We start from the raw sequence: 22,408 nt of genomic DNA on the forward strand, positions 1-22,408 counted from the left end.
AACTTATACCTGCAGTGAATGGGTACAATATGTGTGGTTTGTTTTTCTTTTTTTTTTTTTTTTTATGAAAACGTACCGTAGAGTTTGGATTTGCATTTTCGGCGCAGCTCTCGTTGCTTGAGAAAACTCAATTATCGAGTCTAACGAAAGTCAGCTCTATATACAGAGCTGTAAAAAAAGTCTATATATATATATATATATATATATATATATATAATGTATAATACATGATATACGTCTCGTCCAGCTCCTATAAAGGGCACTTAGCACTTGGGAGAAGGAAGGGAAGGCCTCCCATTACTGGGAGGGGGGTAGGGGGACATAAGGCAATTTTGCTGCGAGAAGGTCGCCTAAAACCCTCCTCGAGGAGCATTGCGTGGTGAAAAAGCACATGTGAAAAATCACAGAGGTACTTGCCCGAAAAAGTCGCACTCTGGCCGGGAATCGAACCACAGTCTCCCGCGTGCCGACATATTATATGCTACATAATATAAATACACACCGAACAATCCCTCATCCGTATTGTAACGCAAACTATGCACACAGATGAGCCGCCATGGCAAGTGTCGCGCAATTGTTGTGACAAATTTATCAATAACTCGAGATGAGCTGATTGTGTATTTTATCTCAGAGGAGCTGGGAAAAGACAGAGGGATCAACGACGGACAGGCACAAGTACATAAAATATCAGCCGGGGCCACGTCGAGCGGCCCACATCAATTATAAGTATAAGGTAATCCTCGATTGGGCGATACCATTGGGCGAAAAAACTGGAAGTATAGAGCTCTGACCTCGGCTGAGTTGGCGTGTACCAAGTCGTTGTCGTCGTCAGTCGCAAACTCACGCAAAAAAAAAAAAAATTACGCCAAGTAGAGGGTGGCCAGCTCTCGTAAGTATAATATATACTACTATCGTACCTCTCTCATGCATGCGCCTTTTGTCAGGCACGGCTCTCCAATTGCCACCGCGGATGAAACGGAAAAGGGAGACTGGCATTAATTGCGCGTGGATTGCGGCTCTCTGCCTACACCTACTATCCACACCCTTTCGTTCTACTTCCATCCCGTTTGCCGGCAACACGACCACTCGACGACGATTCCCCGGCTAACGAGATCGAGGTATAGCTACGGACGTAGCGCCTGCACGGCTCCTCTTATTAGCTCAGTCGACTGGGCTGCCTTCCATGACCGTCCAGCCGTACTGTATATTATCATGTACTCCTTGAAATCCCTCAAATTTTCGGGTTGTTGCACCAGCCGAGCGGATAATATGTTTACCTTACTGTTCGTAACACTCGTTATCCGGCTAAGCGGCCGAAAGCCTTCGTAACTTGATTTTGCACAAGCGCCGCTATACTAGCAAAAAATGAAGAAGGTGGAGCGTGAATGCATATATATTTAACCGAGCGCTGCCGGTAGATACGTAATTATAGGAGAGCTCCGGGCGCCGGTCTTTCTTTTAGGATGCTTGAATCCGCTGCCGGTGGAGAGACAAGCGTCAGTATAGGCACCAAGTACCAATGGTAATCGAGGGGGGGGGGGGAAACATTGATTGTCACTCGCTGGTTGTTGGAGCAGCGTCACTTTGACAAACTCGCCAATACCTACACCCCGTACGAATGACAAGTAAGTTTTTTTTTTTTTTTTTTTTTTTCTCGATCCTGGGCAGGGTGATAATGAATTTTTCCTGGAATTCATACAAGTGTAATAAGTACACACACAGCAATCTAGTGTATATACATATTGTATACATATGGTAGGTAAATTTTAACGAGGTTGGCAATTACTGTTGTCCAGTAGATGAACGCTGCTGTTGTCCATTAGGGTGCATTTCGATCATTCCAAAGATAACGTTTAACTTGTTGCGTAACCCTTTAAATCCCGAGCTCCATTGTTTGACAAAGTTTGAAGTTTTGGTGAAAATTGTTCATCCATTTTACAATTTTTTTTTCTTTTTTTTTTCATCTAACAAACTGCATCTCGCGAAAATCGTCTCATCGGCGAGCTAATTTATTTGAACAGCATAACATTACAACCGAGTCCCTAGTAATTAACCGGCAGACGTATAAAGCGTCATTCGATAAACAACCACCAACTCATAAATGAAAAAATATAAACGAATAAATGGATATGACAAATTTTACATCAGCAGAGCGTGTCGTGCAATCGACGTATGTGTAACGTTGCACCGCCACGTACCTACGGCATCGCGTTGCAAGATCAAATTGAAAGAAAAACAAAAAAAAATCACGCACAGTAAAAGTAAGCATGGATGTAGAAGAAAGAGGCAGAAAAACAAGAAAGAGAGCTGTGTGCATCGCTCCCAATAAATGTAATTAAAAAAAAAAAAAAAAAAACTCGAGTACGAGTTGGTGTGCAATAATAATAATAATAATAATAATAATAATAATAATAATAATAATAATAATAATGATGATAATAATTATTATTATTGTAATAAAGTGGTGACTGTGACTCACCTCGCGTGGACGAATGATTCATGAGAATCGCCAGGGGACACTCGTCATCGTCGAGAATGTATTCCTGATGCGCGTTTCCGTTCGCATTTTCTCCGTTGACCTGCAAATGAAACAGAGAGACCCTCGTTAACGCCACATTTTATCTTTGTGACTCACGCATCATTTTTTTTTCCTCCCCGCCATCCTCGCCGTACCTATTCCTCTCTATACGTACAACAATTTTCACTCTCAACTTCCGCATTATACGTATGCAGTGTTGCAGTACCTCTATACGCATATGACCAACAACATGTAGCTCTCGGGGCAGTCGCTGAAACAGCGCGGTCAAATCGAATCGGTCGCCGTCGTCCGGAGTTATCAAAGCGTTCGGGCCGGCTAGCTATTATACGATAAGTAGTATCACATTTTTTTTTTTTTTTTTTTTTTTTTTTTTTTTTTTTTGCGTGTTTATACCCGCTCGGTCTTGATAATTCAATCCGTTCCCTTGGCTGTCCTACTCGAAAAAGAGATAACAGCAATCCGAGTATATATCCCATGTTTATATGCAAGTGTGTACATGATGGTGGTGTACATCAGCGCCAGTATAATTTCGTTTTGTATAGGTATAGGTGTGTATGTACGAATTCAGTTCCCCATCGGGTTTGCTCGGGTTTGCTTCAAATTTCTCAAGTAGGTACCGGAGAAAGTATAGGTATAGGTAGATAGAGAGGGTAAGTGTAGTTTCGAGGTATCGCCTAATACAACGACGGCCACTCGTTGGAAACGACTCCTTCGATCCGTTTGGGGATATTATACACGCGTGGGGTAAAAAATTCGAAAGCCTATAGCCAAGTGACGGGAACGAGGGGGGTGAGTTGCGGTCGAAATGACCCGAAGCTCTAGAGACGCCGGGCCATCGGTGCGGCTCGGAAGAGTCCCGCGCTACCGACGGCTTTCCGGCAGAGCAGGGATTGACTCGCCCTTAATGCCTCACCGGTGTAGCTGCAGACTTATCGAGCGTGACGACCGGTGTAAGGAAATCCACAAAAAATATCCCGTTTTTGTCCCCTATTTTTATAAAAAAAATCTTTTAAAGGCACACCTTCGAGATAGGACTCATTGCACTCCTAATGTAATGTAATACGAGGAAACAACACGGGTTTCAGTAAGGGTGACACCCTTTTTCCACAATTAACATGCTATTATATCTATATAGGTGATACGTATAGTTATAATTTTATTACGTAAATCGCGGAAAAAGGGTGTGTAAGTTTTGGTAAAGTTTCATGAGAGCAAAACAACTGTTCCGAAGGCAGTTTTGCTCAGTAGGGTTGGAAAAAAAAAAAAAAAAAAAAAAATTGAAAGCTAAAAAGAAAACGCGTGATGTACCGACATTGTACTGTAACAACAACATCACACGCGGCGAGTGACGTAAAAAATTCAAAGACTCATCACCAACATCATTGTTGTTGGCGAATAAGTAGGCAAGTAGGTATAATAGAGTATCGTGCAGCGTTTCATTTCCTTTACGCTTGGCTCAACAGACTCGCAACTCGCAACTCGCAAAAAAAGGCTCCAAGTACTAAGTATACTCAATGCAGCGTGAAAAAGTTTATACGGGTGGAAAGAAAACCAAATACCTACCCATACTCAATACATTGTAAGTATACGCCTTCAATGCCGTTCGGGGCGGCTGATTATATTATTATTATGTTATATAATATTGTATAATCCTTTAGATGGCTCATAAACGCAAAACGCTTATCTTGATTGTATAAACTGTTGAGTACATGATTATGTATGTATGTGTGTATGTATGTACACAATTGTGCGTGTAGTTAAAATATAGGTATACTTTGTGTGAGATGCGGTTTATATTGGTAAAGAGCTGACCTGAACGAGGCAGTACTGTTGTGGGTCGACCTTATCGAGACCGTACTTGGCGAGCATCTCGCGGACTACCTGTGCCGCGGTGTCGCGTATGCTGAGCAGAAGGGTCTTGTAGGGCACATCCTTGCAAAGCGCCTCGCCGTATATCTTGAGGGTGCCACCGGTATCAGGGCCCCCGTCCTTGCTCCGGAACTGCTTGAGCTTTTGCTCGAGCTTTTGCTGCCGGCGACGGCTCATCACTGCCTCTGGGTTCGAGATGCTGCGCGTGAACCTCGTCTCTGGCAGTTCTGCGAACAAATTATTCATCGATCGATGGGAGGCAAGTGACATTATAATCATTCCTCTTATATCATCATCATCATCATCATCATCATCACATTTATTATAAGAAATCCCGAGGTCTTGCGAAAAGAAAGAATAAGTCAAGGGGGGGCGCGTTTTGACCCATATAAATTCTCTCTCTTCTCTAATGAATTTATTATGACTTAAATTTCATCGGAAAACAACATTGTCCACGCAAACACACGCAAAAATATAATAATAATAATAATATATTATACAGTAACAGAGTCAGCCATACACACCTAATATACCTACTGTCGATGATGTAACTATATACATTATACCTATACCCGTGGACAAGAACATCGGGAGATCTGATGTAACGTTTAATCGTGCAACAGGTATAGATATAGAGCCCACATATTAATAAATTGACGTGCGATTGACTTGTCGAAAAAAAAAAAGAAGATATATTTATATTTTAAGCGACAATTTTATATATACTTTAGTTACTGCTATATGTGTATGTGCTACTATCTAATTAGAAATACGTGTGTGTGTGAGTATGTATGTATACTAGACGGACGGATATTCGCGACCCCTACAGCATAAGGACCTTGTGTTGTAGGGGTCGTGAACATATATATATATATATATATATATATATATATTTATTAGAGTGCTCTACGTCCGGCACCTTTAATAAAGGCACTACTATGGGCACTTGGGCACTTGGGAGAAGGAAGGGAAGGCCTCCCATTACTGGGAGGGGGGTAGGGGGAAATTAGGCAATTTTGCTGCGAGGAGGTCGCCTAAAACCTCCTCGAGGAGCATTGCGTGGTGAAAAATCACAGAGGAACTTGCACAAAAAAGTCGCACTATGGCCGGGAATCGAACCACAGTCTCCCGCGTGCCAATCCACGACCTAGCCGACTGAGCCACCGTGCGCTCCATAAATATATATGTCCGTCTAGTGTACCTACGAGACGTATAAACGTGTGCAAGCTCAGGAGGTTCACCGGCATTCGGTAGTATGTAAGAAGGAAGTACCGGAAGAGAGTGGAAGTGCTATGAGAAGAGACTAAGCAAGTATGTATTATCATAGGCGGGAGAAGTGTACAATGCTCTCCCAAAGAGAGTCACCCCCACGTGTGCGGATTGCACGCTGCCAAAAGAGTACACTGGCCGTATATGGCGTATGGGGGTGTAGCTGTTTCCGTCACCGATTATAGGAAATTATCGATTCGAATTTATGAGCCGAGGCAAAGGCAGCTCCTGGCAACCACGAACTGGCTAATCGATGCGCGTGAGGTCCGTTTGTTATTCCATCATTTTCACTCTTCTCTCTTTCTCTTATGCTTCTCTTATACTGCATATTATGTCTCCTAGATCAAAAGTTGCGCGTGTATCGTGAAGGCAGCAGTATGTATGTATATATATTTTTTTCTTTCTTTTTTTTCTTCTATATACATGTATATATAGAAGAAAAAAAAGAAAGAAAAAAAAAAGTTCAAAGGTGCATGGCATTGGTAAAGTATTGCAATTATATTTTTCGACACGCGTCGCAGCTATTATTTTTGACGTCACGCGATGATAAGGTATGCACCCCTGCACTTTCGTATACTTAGGTGTATACTATATCAAATCTCGTACGAGTAGAGGTAGCGTGCGTGCAAGCGCGGTTCGAGAGTGCCAAGTGGGAAAATATTTCCGATACCTCAGCAGGGTCTTGTTCATGGATCCAGCATTAACGTAGCCCACCACCGCCAGTTGGGATAAAAGCCGAGAAAATTGAAAAATTCTCCAAACCCATTTTTAATGTTTCATCGATCCGATTATGATTCTTTGCTTCCAGAACTATTAGATGACAGTTTGGACACCGTGCGAAATTTAATGGACGGAAGGTGGTGCCCGCTCGGATCATGTGATATTATATTGTACGCGCGGAATCGATCAATCGAGCGATCAAAGGGCAAGTCCATACCGAGAGATCGGCCGGCTTACGGGAGATGGGTGGGGCGACGGAGTAGCACACGTGCTTATAGGATATGTGCATTATAAACCTCGGTTATCGTGCGTCTCAGAAACAACGCAGAAACAACGCTGCAATGCACATAATCTTATATCATCATACATACGGAAATGATGATGATAATACCCGAGCGGCGGATGCTGACGATTGTATAATTGTTTGACAAGCCAACAGCGATGTCGTTACACGAGCGTAAGTAATAATCATAATGATAATCAAATACATATAATATTAGTAGTAATTGCCGAGAGTAAAGCGGCGACTCACCGGTGTAGAGTTTTTCGGCGAAGCCGTTCTGATCGACGGGCGCGGCATTCTCGTCCTGCTCGGCGCCCATGCTCTTGAGCCGGCTGAGCTTCTCTTGTTTCTTCATCTGCTTCTTCTCGCGCTTGCTGAGCTTGCGCCGGAAACTCGTGCCCTCGGCGAAGCCGACCCCTTGGGCGTTCGTCTTGTCGTCGATGCGCCGCAACAGGAAACGGCCCTCGCGGTCGTCGATGTGCCAGTTCAGCTGCACCAGCAGTGGCTTCTCCTCCAGCCCGAGTTTTCGCTCTTCTGTGTCCCCAAACAAACGATTTCACAGGTCAATACATTTGAATGATGTGCGCGTATCTCTCTCTCTCTCTCTCTCTCTCTCTCTCTCTCTCTCTCTCTCTCTCTCTATATATATATATATATATATATATATATATATATATATATATATTATACATATAAACGAGTATACCATCTACTATACCTAGTGTATACTCGAGTTTAGATGACAACAACAACGCAAACTTCATTATAGAGGTTAAATTAATAATAACTTCAAGTCATTTTTTTCACATCTTCAATTTTTACTAGTTATTTTCAACAAATTTCACAATTATTCGTAGAAAATTTTTAAAAATTTATCGTCCAACTCGAGTATTCTTGAATTACCAAACCAGATATTCAAAAACGACATTTCATCCAAATATATTTGAGACAGTGCTTTTTCTTTTCCTATAATATCAGTTTATTATTATGCTGTGATCATTTTTTTGCACGCGCGACATAAACGTATTATCTGAGACTTGTATGAAAAAAAGTTAAAAATTTTTATTGTAAGATGATGAAAGTGCCCTAGTTTTCTTACATTCATCAAGTTTCTAATCATCGTTAACATAAAAAAAAAAAAAAATTGTGGAAATTGAAGTCTTGAAAAATAATAGTAATAAAAATTTAAAAAAAATAAAGTTATGTGAAAAGTATTATCCTACTATAAAATTCTGAAAGCAGGTAAAACACCGTCATAAAGAAAGCGAATGATATTAGTCGTTTTCATTTCACGTATAATAGGTACTTAGGCACCCATCAACTAGATAGACTTTCAAACTTTCTTTGAACTTTCTGAACATATTGCTCTCTTTGGACAAAAAAATCAGACGTAAGAAAAAACCGTGCACGTTAGCCAAGATGTCGGATAAAAAATGCAAATGATATAACAGTTATAATTGTAACGACTGCATACACTATTGATTTTTAAGTACACGAGTAGGTACCGTAAAAAATTTTTTTCATCCCAATAATTGAAATAGAGAAAGAGTTAAAACTTGAGTGTTGTCATAATAAATAATTTTAACGTCGCAAAGGCATTAGTGCATACCATTTTTTTTCCATAGTATTTTTAATTACAAGCACAGAATTTATTCGCGTGAGGAGAAAAAACAAAAAAAAACCTGATGTATAAGTTGATGTACTACCAAAAATAAACTCGAAAATCAGTTTTCAGAGGGTGCGCTACGATCAGTCTTGTTTAAACAAATTCTAGTGGCTCAGCTATTGCTCGATTGAATAAAGAGGGCGACAGTAATTTACAGTCATGCAAAGATGATAGGTATATAGAGACTTTTTCACCACGCAATGCTCCTCGAGGAGGGTTTTAGGAGACCTCCTCACAGCAAAATTGCCTAATTTCCCCCTACCCCCCTCCCAGTATTGAGAGGCCTTCCCTTCCTTCTCCCAAGTGCCAAGTGCCCATAGTAGTGCCTTTATTAAAGGAGCCGGACGTAGAGCACTATAATATAAAAAAAAAAAAAAAAAAAAAAAAAGGTATATAGAGACCAAGTAAAAATTCGCTAAATCCCACATTGGTACCTGAATACTTATTCATCATTAAATTTGTTGTTTGCGGTGCAGTAAGAGTAGAGATGGAAGGTAAATACAGACATGGCAATGTTAGATTGCCAGCACACTTTAATATCACTCTGCTACGCGTACACGAACTTTGGTCTCTTTTCGGTGTTTTTATTTGTCAACTACACGTTTACCGAGTACGGTGGAGTTCCCAACACATCAGAGAGCATGGAATTTATTACTACCGCGGTGCTGCTCGTACATTATAAATAATTTTTGTTATTTTATTTGATGCACCCTATACGCAAACGCAACTACTGTATACATAAAGTGTTACACATTGCGTGTACATGTTGGCAGGTGTTACTCACCCCCATTCTCGTGGATCTCGTAGAGGGCGTACTCGGGCACGGAGAGCATCCGCATGTCCGGGCGGAACTTCTCGATGAGCGTCTCGATGACAGCCTGCGTCGTCGCGTCTGAGGCGACTCTTATGCACTTGGTCGCAACCTTCTGTCCGCTGTCTTGAAAGTAAAAGCGCATGACCCCGTGAAACTCGAGATCCTACGTCAGACAAACACAAGCGCCAACATTACATTAGACAACATAAATGAATTACACGTGTGAATGCCTGCCTGTATATAAATATATTATATACACAATGTGATGTTACGATTACCATTCTATATGCGCAGCAGTCGAGATATAGGTGCACAAAGATTAATTATTTGAAACACGGAGGGGCAACTTGCAAGCTCGTTACTCCAAGTCTGGGGGGGCCTCATAATATCATGACTTTCGACACCCCGAGGAACGAAGCAGTTTGTTCAATGATTTCTATGAAACAATGGGTTGAGAGCACGTCCAAAATAATGCTTGGCCCCCTTTTCCGAGATGTATCGAAAGTCGTGATAAATGACCCCTGATACACGAGCCTCCCGACATTTCAATGAATCGATCTTCTCCGATGTTTCCTCTCCTCGACTGCAGCAGTGCTGTTTGTTTTTTTCTTTCACGGTGTTTTTAGTGCCAAAGAAATCAACGTAATGAGAGTTCGGGGGTCAAGTTTGCTTTGACGTTGCGTGTCCCGCGCGTTGCTGCTGTTATTGTGCCGTTTGCAATGTCCAGGTACACACACTCGATTAGCAGCAGCAACCCCCGAGACTTGCAGGGGCTCGAGAGGTAAGCTACCCGTGCGTGTGTACCGTACATAAAAGTTTTGTCGATTTATTTTTCGCTGGTCGGTCGCTCACCCACCACCACTTTCCTCTCTAGACCACCAGCGAGCGACAACAGCGCGAACTCGATACTTTTCCGGGTTGTTTGTTGCTGTTGCCCGAGATGCTAGCGGGTGTTCCGATTTAAACAAGAACGAACAAAAACTTGAAAAGTTTGTAGCGAACATACAGCGCAAAATATGCACATATTCATGATTTATGCTCAGAGCAACAGAGAGCCATTAATTTATTCCGCCAGTAGAAAGATACGCTGCTGCGCGGGCGTTCATCAACCCCCCCCCCCCTCCCTTTTTTTTTCTTTAATGCTTATTTTTCACTCTTGACTTTTGCCTATACCTACCTATTACGTGTTTATAAATGTATACATACGTATAAATATATAAATATAAAAATACACACACATGCACGGTTACTGTTTTCAGCTTACCCATAAACTATGTAAATACTTTTACAAGTTTATAGAGACAGATAAGTATAATCATAGCCAACTATTACATTGATGCACGAGTATTTGAAAAACGAGAGATGAGAGGATTGTTTGTAACATAAGGGGATCAAGCGAGTACATGCAAGTAAGTAAGTAAGTACAATTGTATACAATGTACTTATTTATAAGTCGACAACATGACTCACCTCGTTTGGCTCCGAGAGCTCGAATAGGTCCAGCCTGTTGGCGTTCCATTGTTGGATGACGCCTCGCAGTGCCTCGCGCTCTGCCTTCTTGCTCGCCGCCTCTGCAGCCATTCTGCAATCAATCCAAACATACACCAATCGTTAGTAACCACGAGCATCTTATACATTTCCCGGAATATAATTAATTGCCCTATTTTATTAATACAATGCCTACATTGTTGTATGTGCGTGTGTACTGCGTGACTCGTATATGTATCGAGATGAGTGATGGGTACGCAATGCCGTCGTCGGTGGGAAATTATTATTGCTGAGATAATAGGACTTGCTTAGCGGCCAAATCTGCCGTGCCACGGGTTAATAATATTATGTGATCCTACATCTTCTATACTTAAATATAATGTTTCACCCTCGTGTAAAATAATACGTTACATTTGTTGCTGATGCAACGTAACTACTATTATTATTATTATTTTTTTTTTTTTTTTTTTTTTTTTTTTAACCTTCAAATCGATATGATGATAAAGTAGGTATACAGTATATTGTAACCGTACACTATATGCACCCATACCAGTTATCAGTAAACATTAGTAGAGGAGGGGGAGGAGTGAAAACACACGTTGGATTAAAGTCGTTGTTTTTTTTTTTTTTTTTTTTTTTTTTTTTTTTCTTCTTCTCGTAATATCACTACATTTTTCGCGCTATTTCGCCATGAATTTATTTCTCATGAAAAACAAAGTGATCGAAAAGTGGACGGGGACGTCAGGCAAGTAACAATCAAATCGTGTTGCGCGCGCCATCAGCTAGCCGCATCTACAGTCTTTCGGTATGCAGCGTATAAACACCTATAAACTTATTTCAATAACATTGGTAAAAATAATTTAATAATGATGCGGTACATTTGGCTGAAGAGGGTGACACCACACCATTTTTTTAATTTTTTTTTTTTTTTGCAACCCAATATTTTAACTGAAACGACACCGACCAACCAAAACGAGAACCAAAGCGAGATATCCGAATGTTTGATGTAAACATGAATAACAAACGTGGGTAGGATAACACAACCAACATTACATCATATACTCATTAGTGCATAACATAATATATGCAGGGCGGGTTGTTACCTTCGGTACGGCAGATATCAAGTTTACTTGCACCGCGCTATTCTACGAAGTAGGACAAAGAAAAAAATAAATAAATAACAAAAAAGAATTTGTGGTTTTTAGTTACCAGTCTCGCTCGTTCAACGTGCCCATACTAAAAGAGGCGAAAAGGGCTCTCGTTAAAGTATAGTACGTTATGAATATAGTACTTACGCGAGCCCACACGTTAGTGCGAAAAAAAAAAAAAATGTTTCGACAGACGAAAATGCTTGAGATTTATTTTAGTCGATTCGTAGAATCAAATGATGGCGCCTATGATTTGCCGTGAAAAGTATGTAGGTATTAAATAAATATTCCCAATGAATTGAAAATTTGGAAATTTTTAAATAATGCCATTAACAAGGTTCATCGGTCGTTCAGAAGGTACTCAGTCGTTTTTTTCAATCTCGAGAGAGACTCATAGCTTGAGCTTCCTTCGCAAAATTACTCTGACACGTGCATGCATGTACACTCCACACCCACGTGCATACACACGAACAACAGTACCCAGTGTCCCTATAGTGTAAAGTCGACTGCACACATAGCGCACACTCCGAGAGTTGTGAACATTGCAACGGGACAGGCCGAGAAAAGGATGAGGGAGCACAGAGAGAGAGAGAGAGAGAGAGATTACAATGCCCAAAGTAATCACCAAACTCAATGATCTCTCAAAGTGGAGGCTGTAAGTAACTATGGAGCACTTGTTGTATAATTCAGAATAGCGACGACAACAAAAGAACAACTCTCGGTTGATGATTTTTCAAATGCAATTGTGCTCGAAGTTCGGGCACAAGCAATTAACGCAAAAATTAGATTCATGTTGCGATTGGCATTTTACTCCATACGATATCTGCTAGTTGTTCAAGAATTAGTTAGTAGGGCGGAGAAAACTTTAGCAGCTGGTTTAACGATGTTTCGCGATATTAATATATAATGCAACAACAAGACAGTGTTGGGCAGCGGCAGAAAAAACCTATAATGTATTTCAGGGGCACTCGTCGTGTAGGTACCTACCTCACACAAATGGAGTAGTTGAAAAAAAAAAAAAAAATGATATGAGTGTGCAGACATCTATAAATAATAATCATACGCTATCATATAAGTGTAGCTATATATATATATTATCATTCACGTAAGCGACACCACACGTATGGTAATACCCGTGGTGAATAAGTATAATATTTATAGGTACAACGCATTATACGAAAGAGCAAAGAGTGAACGGCTGTTTGTTTCCGCCATGGCCTCCTCTTCCTCCTCAGGACGCTAATTACGCGTGTCACCAATACCTACACCGTATCACCTTCTCCGCTTCTGCATGCGTCCATGTGTCGTTGTTTTTATGTATATACCTATCAGAGTATATTAATTTATATGAGTATAACATATCGTTAGATCGTCATAACATACACACACGCGCGCGCGCACACCTCTCTGTATCCATATGTACTTACATGATACATCTCGACATATAGGTAATCTTGCTCGATCTTCCTGTCTTCCCACGTGTCCGCGTATACGTACATTTATACCTACTGAGGATACGCGAGAAGGAGGATATTTATATTATCCATGTGGTGCTAAGCTTTGGTCTGAAAAGAGAGCAAAAGACCGTACCTATCTCGATACATATATACCTACATATACTTATAATATATAATTATATAAGGAAATTACCGATACCTTGAGCTCGAGGAAACTGCTGATGCTATATTTATACACATCGCTGTTTATATTATGATAAGTGAGCGGTCTGATTGACAAGCGACAACTATTACTGTTGTATGTAGCTCGACTACTAGCTGGGTATATACTAGTATTATTGATACCTATGCTGATCGGTACAGAAATACCGGTACTCGTCTTCCTTAGAGTATATAGGTACGGGTGTGCAACGTATAGGTCTATATTATTACCTGGTATATTGTATATACCTACCACGATTTGTAGGTAAACCGAACTACATCTTTTTTAAAAAGTTTATGAATATTGATTTTTCGAGTTCTACCTATACTCTGTTCGTATTTCTTTTTTCTCTTCTCCCTTCTCCGTTGGAGGGTACTGCGTATCTTGTGTTTGCCAGCTGCAGCAGCTTTCCAATCATTATTATTATACTTTGGCTTTTAAAAAAGATGTGCATATAGTATAGGAAAAGCGACAAAGTGAGGAAAAAAGAAAAAAAATAAATAAATAAATAAATAATGAATCAACGAGCTCTTTCGGGGAAAGAGTGAACGATTGCACGGTACATCTCACGTACATTCCCAAATTAAATACGAGATTAAATACGAATAAAAGAAAAAAAAAGAAAATGTAAATTCACCCGAGGATCAAACTCAAGGCGGAGGGAGGATCGATGAAAACTGAAAACACCTGGCTCCTCGCGCGCTAATCGGCAGCGACGGAAAAAAAATAAATAAATAAAAAAGAAAGTGAACAATCGGTACGATCGAGTACGATTGGCTCCGAGCGAGCAAACGGCACAAGAGCGGCGGAAAACCTGCTGGTAAAAAATTCGCCGCCGCTGCCACCCCCTTCTTTTCTAACTTGCTGATAAATAAAGAAAGAAGTGAAAAATCCACTCTAATTTTCCATGGGGCTGCGCCAGCTCGTAATTTAATCGCCCCATTGGAGCGGGGGAGGGGAGAGAAGAAGAAAAAAAAGAAAAGTGCAGCCGAGCAGTGAAATAATACTCACCTGCAGCAGCAGGGTAGATCCTTCGAACAGTGCAGGTACACTTACAATGAGTGAGTGAGAGAGAGTATATATACCAACGCGCAGCGACGACAACTTGGACCACAAGTAGGTATTACTTGTACATCAGTGCGCGTGTAGTCGCCTTCGGGAGGCTCTGGGAATGCCGTTTTCATTAATTACTCGGCTAACCGTGAAGCGCCGTAGTGGGGGGGGGGGGGGAGGTTGAAGCGCATACAATGAGAATATAATATACGCGTACTGTACAGGTATATGCATATCTCGCACTTGAGAGAGAGGGAGATCCGTGGCAAATTTCGCAATTTGATTCCTCGAGTCGGCGACAACAACGACACGGTCGCCCGTTTGCTCGAGTTGGGCGTACTTGTAATACTATTATTGTATCACCACAACTTTCTGATGGTACCTATTGGATTATCTGATGCGCGCGCGTCCCCACCTGTATACCTTTACCCCAATTGAGGATGTGCAACGAGATATTTCCCACAAATATCTGTGAATATGATGGATGATTGCCGTATAGGAGCATCAGTATAGGAAACCCCAGCAGTAGTAGCCTGCGGCAGCATCGAGCCTCGGTTGGGTGTTTTATGACACGAGTCAAGCGAGATATTTGACAGAGAAGGAAAGGGACAAACTGTTGAAAGATAACCTCGTCAAGTTTTGTTTGTGCACATCGTTACGAGCGTTACGTGTATTATCGTATATGTTATGTTATATTATTATTATTATTATTATTATTATTATTATTATTATTATTATGTGCGTACGACGACTACAATTTATAATACCTACATGGACGGATTGTTGTTGTTTTACCATGTGCTCTCGGTTATTCACGCAAAAGGTGTATAATAATGTTATGGGGCTAAAATTCCTCAGCTGGGGTATGCTACTTGTCATGTCAAAAACGCGCATTGAGAAGCCAAGCGGACACATAAATGGTGCCAGCACCCACCCGCATATTCATCTCAATTGTATACCAGCTACTACTATACTTTCCATGCGAATCTTTAGCACTCGTAACGCCAAAATGAAAGCCCCACAGTTTTTTTTTCATCCGCAATCCTTTTTACTTTCTTCCGTTATTTCGTATCAATTTATAGATAGATAAATAATTAAGCAGCTATATTTTGCCTATACATAGACACCTATGCTCCTCGGTACTTCTCAGGCTTCCTTCTTCATTTATTCTTACATTGTTCTCTTTCTTTATTTTACTCGTTAAAACTAAACTCGAACGGGAACGCGTGCACGGGAATCAATAGTTTGGCCGAAGAAATTTAATATATATTTATGTCCTCTTCCTAATTACGTTGTTTCAAAAGTCGAGAGAAAAAAAAATTCAGCGCGCGGATGGTGGTGATACAAAAATCTCAGAGACAGGGAGCAAAGGCTTTGCCGAGTCGGAGTGAAAAAAATCCTGGAAAAATGAATTCCTGATGTGGAAATCGCACATGCCAGAGCCAGTCAGCCACGGTGGTAGGTGTACGAGTACGTAAAATAACTCTCTCTCTCTCTCGAGTGGTTTGGGGTTGCTCTTTTCAAGTGGCCGACGGACGGACGGATATGATCCAGGACGAAAGCAAAAGACAGAAGAGAGGGAGAGCCGAACTTGAAGGCCGAGGGACTTTTCATTTATTAGAATCTCCGTCTCGCCCTATACCCACCTATGGGTTAGCTTGAGAGTTTTTCCTTGGACGATTTTTCCCACCGATGGTCGGCTCTTGAATCGAATCGTAAAGATGCCAGTTTCAGCTCCTTTGAAATTTTTTTTTTTTCCTTTCTTTTTCGAGGGTTTTCGTTACTCTATCGTCAATCCGATGCACTAGAAAAGAGAAGCGCCCTGTGAGCACGAGCTCATCAAGAGGGTGGTGATAAATCGAGAGTTTATCGTCTTGTTTATTTTTAATGATCATTATTTTATTCTCGTTTACTCCATACGCCAGATATTATATCATACATAGAGTTCTCGAACCCTCTTCTAACTTTACAAGTGGAATTTGAGCGCTTTTACCTCGCCCAATTATATACTCGTTCTCTCATCCGAGCTGCCCCTTGAAATCGTATAATATATACAAGCTCTTTTCATATTACATTTTATCCTGGGAAAATTTTGTGATTCGTGCGCGATGAGACGACGACGACTGTAAAGCTCGGTGTGTCCACTAGAAGCAAAAGTTTCTGATTTCAAGTACTCCATGAAGTGTAGATATACTTATGACTTTTCGTTATTACTTTTCCCGAGAGAGCAAATTTGCTCGAAAATTTGATTCACGCGGAATGAAATTGATACATCTAGTATTCCGACAGCAAGTCATTCGGTTGTCATTTACATCATGCGAATCTACTACTATTATTGTATCTACGTGTGAGCGCGTGACTTTTTTTTTGTTTAAGAGAAATTAGTGCGTCGAATTGACTGGCGGATTCTTACTTACGCCGTCGTTAACTACAATACCGAAGAAAAAAAAAAAAAAAAAAAAAAAAAAAAAAAATACACGCTACACTTCGCTTTATTACCTCACTATTACTTATGTATAATAAAATACTCGGGGTTGTGCTGTTGCTCGTTACCGATTCGTGGGGGTATTATGTATACACACGTATGTATTTATGTATGCATGTATATGGCTGAGTAATCCAGTACAAGTCATTTCTCGCTTGAGAGTAAAATTCCCACGAAATACCGCGGCGTCGGCGGGCGCATGCTGTGTAACACCTTGGGTTCTTAAGTATACTTAGAACAAACAGCAGTCATTACAGCTAATTAATGTTAATGCGCGTATAGAACATCAGAGAGACTTTGTTCCTTGCACGCATTAAAATTTTATGAAGCATTTTTTTTACCATGCAAGCTTTAATCGTTGATTTTAACGTACAGGTATATTTCATACCGGCTAAGTAATGATTTTTCATTTATATTTATTTTACTTTATTTTTTTTTTTTTTCAGGTATGTCATCATTATTTGAGATGCTCAAGTTGGAGATATTTTTATTATCATATGACTAACTTATTGATGTGTAGGTACACCGAGAAAAATCACTCGGCTGGTACCGAGATAAGCCCCTGAAACGTTGATTGTTGGCGATTGTTGGCAGATGACGAGAATATACTTTTTATTTTTGGAGCACCAGTGTCGACTCATTGAACACTCGAGTGTAGGGTTGAGCTGAATAATAGGTATACTTGGTGTTTACCTATATTTATAAAAATTTCAAATGAATTGCACATCGAGAACAGTTTTTTTCTCTTTTCATATATTATATTATATTGATAATATGCATAAATATATTGTAAGGGAATATAATAACATGATATACATGTACGCATAGTTTGGAACATCTCGATAAACTTACGCATTCGGTAAGTAGTGAGAAAAAATTGAGTGACGACACTTGGTTGCCAAGTATATACGTAATTGGCAGCTAAGTCAAAGTCACTGGTGAAATACTGCGAGTGACGACCAACGGGAACAGTACACCCACATTACTTTTGAAAAATTGCATATCGTTACGCATTGGTGTACCTACTATCACTTTTCAACTTTTCGTGGATAAATGGACTCTCATCATCAGCGAGTAAGGAAAAAAAATGAGCAAACGCGGCAGTGAGTGCTTCAAAAGAAGGAGAGAAAAATTTGCGATTCAATCATCGGAGCGTACATAAGTAAACCAGGGGTGGGGGAGGAGCGAAAAATCAAAACACGACAAAAGTCGACCTATAAGTAGTGCAGGTAATTTTCTGCGCACAAAAACACAACACGAATCATCGTCGTGTGACGCAATTTGGGGACTTGGCAGCAGCCCACAATGTAATATGATGTATATATATTGATATATGTTACAGCCGAGGTTACAGCGAGGCTCACTGCTATGTAAAATCTATCTATAATCAAGCCTGGGTCTGCTCGTCCGTATACATTTATCACATAGAAGTACAGTCGTGTTAGTGCTCGTCGTATAGCATTGATAATAATATTATCTATGAAACGTCATTTGATTTCCTAAAAATATGCATATACATGCGAATAAGTATATCTGTTATTGTGGTTATCTACACGTAAGTGTGCGTTGCGTGAGAGGAAAAACAAAAAGGTGACACAATATGTGATGGGCGTTGTCTCTCTTTTCTTTCTCTGTACGCACAAGTGCGTTCGTCTCTGCACTACTGAGCAACCGTATGCACTTACTTTTACAGTTTTTATCTATAAGTACACACAATCTTACTGATTGTAAAAAGACTAACAATGATGATCTCGATAGTAATATAAATAATTCAAGTTCTCTCTCTCTCTCTCTCTCTCTCTCTCTTTCATTTTTCCCTGCTTTTTTTGCTCCAATTTTGGTTGCGGCATTTACAGTACCTACACTACAGAGATGCACGTGTCATATCGATGTAACAACATTAAGGAACGTCCAAAAATTATTGAATCCATAAATTTGTTGTCACAAGAGAATGTTTTTGGTAAATTATTGGTAAACCTCGTAGTGCTTTATTTAATGATTTTAAAATACATTTTTGTCTCGAAATAGGCCAAGAGATGTTAAAAAAAAAAAAAAAAATTCTTTTTTAAATTCCCGAAATAAAAAAAGTGGTTACAGAGTTCGAGTGCTTAAAAATATCTTTGTTATATTTTTTTTTCTTCTCTTTTTTATACAAAATTCTTTATAATATATTTTATGGCTGCTAAGTAGGTGATGAGTTTTACAAAAGAAAAAATAACAAGTAACTTAGGGGACCAATGAACCAACAACAATAAACGAGGTGAAAAAAAGAGGTGGGAGGATTAATTTAATACTAGGTACTAATACTCACAATTCGGGAACTGTCATATTATCCTCTTCGCAGATTCCGTTACGGAGGTATAGGAAAACCAAGTGGAGGCAGTTGACAACACGATTTTAAATGCGTGTGTTTGTTGTTTGTCTCCTTGCCCTTGCGGATAGCCAGCAATACCTATGTGTGTGCATTATCTTGTCCGTCGCTTGTGCAATCACTGCAATCACTTTCCCCTGAATTTATTACTGAATAAGTTGGGGGACACAGTGCGGGACACAAATGTTATAGGTATTGATGATACGTGATGCCTGTACAATATTATCATAGCAATACCGCTCGATACTTACATAGATATAAATAAATACATATTAATGTATTATGTATACCAGCTATAGTATACATGGTAGAGAAAAAGAGACACGGATTCTCTCTCACGGTCTCACGCGCGCATATATATATATATATATATATTGTATATCACGGTATGATAGATACGCACAACGCGCATACTGTATTTATATTATACGTACGTATAATAATAATAATAATAATAATAATAATAATAACAAAAAATAGCTTAAGAGTAGGTGTATACGAGGCACTGACGAGATGAGAGAGACTGTGTGAGGCCCCACATCATCAAATCTGATGACAGCGCACGCGCACTATGTGTGTCGCACAACTTGTGAGTCAAGTATTTTGCACAAAGCGCTCCAACAATTCCAACAACAGTCGTCAAGATGATAACGTGTTTTCCTCGTTCATTCTCTCCTCATTATTACACCCGATTACACCATAAGTTTCAGTAAATTTAATAGTTAGGTACTTGTGCCTCCACATATTTGGAGAATTCACGTTAAACACTGCATATTACACATGCATCGATGATGAGAAATCAAAAAATGATAAACTCATGTGTTTTTTTTTTCCAACTCCCAAAATACTTATAATTAGATTAGGTACGACGAGCATGCCGTCATCATCATCATCACTGATGGGTCCCGCACTCACTTCTCATAGGATAATATACCTATACCTACTGCTCAAGTCAGTGCTGCCAATGCAACGTACGCGGTAAGGTGTGTACCCCTACTGTCGCGTGTAGGTATGTAGGAATACACCACACCCAGGATCATCGTATATATAGCCAGTAGGCCAGCGCTAAGAGTAAAGATCAGACAGATAATATATATATACGAACAAAACAGTTTATCGTAAATTCGTCGTCTGTTTAAGTATTTGTAGAATTGTTATTATTTAAAATACTTAATGAATGAAAAAGGCCAGCTAGGACCCGCGAGCACGCAATACAGAAAAAGCTACGGTTACAACGACCGCCGATACAGCTGCGACGAGGAACTCGACGCTACTGGCGGACGAGTGGGACTTGGCGTAAGAACTGGGCCCCTGTGATGCTTATACCTATACATCATCAATGTGTATGCAATACAGCATATTTTGCTGCAGCATATATATACATATATATGATGCCTATACAGAAAGCGGCTCGGAATGTCCGAGACGCAAAGAGGGGGAAGGGAGGATGCATTCGAGTTCCCCTATGTAATTATACACGCTATCCCACCACTCACTTGTAATGAATTCATATAGGTATATATCATGATGACTTCAGCGCCACTCTGCTGCCACCGCCCCTCCATCTCTCCCTCACGCAGCACAAGACCCATTCTTTTAGGAGTATATGTATATACGCTCATTCTTTTGTCAAGCTGCACTAGGTATGACTGTCTGTTCTTTCAGAGCTGCACCGTAAAAGCACTGCTTTTTTTTTTTTTTTTTTTTTTTTTTTTTTTTTTTTCTTCTAGTATATATGGAGGTACGTATGCACGCACGCAATGAAACACACGTGTTAAAAGTATACGTGATGTGCATGGCATGGCAGCTATGAATTTTGGAGCACGTAGCACGTAATTTTCGACCCGCGTATACTTATTGTAAATCCTACCGAGGAATGGGACGCAGGTGTTTTAAGGGTATGGCAGAGTGTTCCTTTGTTCCTTGAATTCAAGGAAGGCAAATAGGCCGGCCACAATGTTTCGTTATAGCTGTATATAAAATTGATTATTGCGTACCATATTTTTAGTAGCAAATTTATAAGTATTCATATTTACTTTTGATGTCACTTTCAATCGAAACTTTCTTTCATAAAGATGATGTACACTCGGATCAACATAAATATCTTATATTGTGATGATTAATGTTTATCAGCGAAAATTGTATGCGCTTTACGTATTATCAAGTACTACCATGTACATGCAGCAAACATGAGGGATAAAAATTTACAATATAATATGTTTTAACTAGCACATTACCGTGTACTTACTACTTTATTTAGCTAAATTGGTATTAATATATGCACAAAAAGTTCAAATATTGGAATAATATGTTACGTAGTAGGAAAACCATTGGATGTGATGCATTTACCGGCAAATGGGTTAACGCAAGCGCCCAATGGCGAATGAATACATTATTGAACGAACGCAAAAAAAAAAAAAAAAAAAAAAAAAAAAATGTGAAAAGAAGAAAGTTGGAGCTCGGCAAATTTAGCACGCGCAAGATAACATATATGTATGTTTCCGACGAAGGAGCACTGATACATTATAAGCGAACGCAGTGGTAACTCGTAGTTTTTACTTTTTGCGTGCTAGTTTTACAATACTCTTGTGATAGGCAACCTTTGGATGGTGAAAGTTTCAGGTAATAGCGAGATCGTCCGAGCTAGAGGTGTTTTTCACGCGTGCACACACACACGCTTACATGTTGTACGTACACATAAACAAACCACCAGAGTTTCAGTAGAAATTTTCCAGCTGCGTATATATGTGTATGTATATATATACATACACATATATGCACATTTCCTTTTCCTCTCGTCTATGTATGTTTTTACACCTAAAGCGTGCTACGATACGTGCTGTTGTGCAGTACAATATACCCACATCTGTACACCACAAAGTATACCTGTATCTTCACGTACTGTGAAAAGATTTTTTTTCTCTTCAAAAAGTGTGTCACGCTTATTTACCCAACGACTAAGTTACTTCTTAAGATCCAGATAACAGAGAAAAAAAAATATCCCCGCAATTAAGACGCTGCAGTTAATTCAGAGTTTGGTAGAG

At 39.9% G+C, this 22,408-nt stretch overlaps 1 protein-coding gene across 4 annotated transcripts in view; it reads right to left on the reverse strand.

Moving 5' to 3' along the window:
• Positions 1-22,408, reverse strand: part of cno (adherens junction formation factor afadin) — a 75,221-nt gene that overhangs the window by 37,118 nt on the left and 15,695 nt on the right. For 3 of the 4 annotated variants that reach the window (XM_089592943.1, XM_089592947.1, XM_089592946.1), the window contains exons 1-6: positions 19,305-19,518; positions 10,631-10,742; positions 9,131-9,323; positions 6,930-7,214; positions 4,352-4,635; positions 2,480-2,579 (exon numbers count right to left, since the gene is read on the reverse strand). In XM_089592943.1, coding sequence (XP_089449069.1) covers positions 2,480-2,579; positions 4,352-4,635; positions 6,930-7,214; positions 9,131-9,323; positions 10,631-10,742; positions 19,305-19,321 — 991 coding nt within the window. In that variant the 5' untranslated portion in view covers positions 19,322-19,518. Of the gene's footprint in view, positions 1-2,479; positions 2,580-4,351; positions 4,636-6,929; positions 7,215-9,130; positions 9,324-10,630; positions 10,743-19,304; positions 19,519-22,408 lie in introns of those variants that run through there. The other variant, XM_089592944.1, reaches the window with a different exon arrangement.

The sequence above is a fragment of the Copidosoma floridanum genome, unplaced genomic scaffold (assembly GCF_036245765.1).
Source record: "Copidosoma floridanum isolate Cflo_tuat_1 unplaced genomic scaffold, Cflo_Japanese_pri ptg000019l, whole genome shotgun sequence".
NCBI classification, from domain to species: domain Eukaryota; kingdom Metazoa; phylum Arthropoda; class Insecta; order Hymenoptera; family Encyrtidae; genus Copidosoma; species Copidosoma floridanum.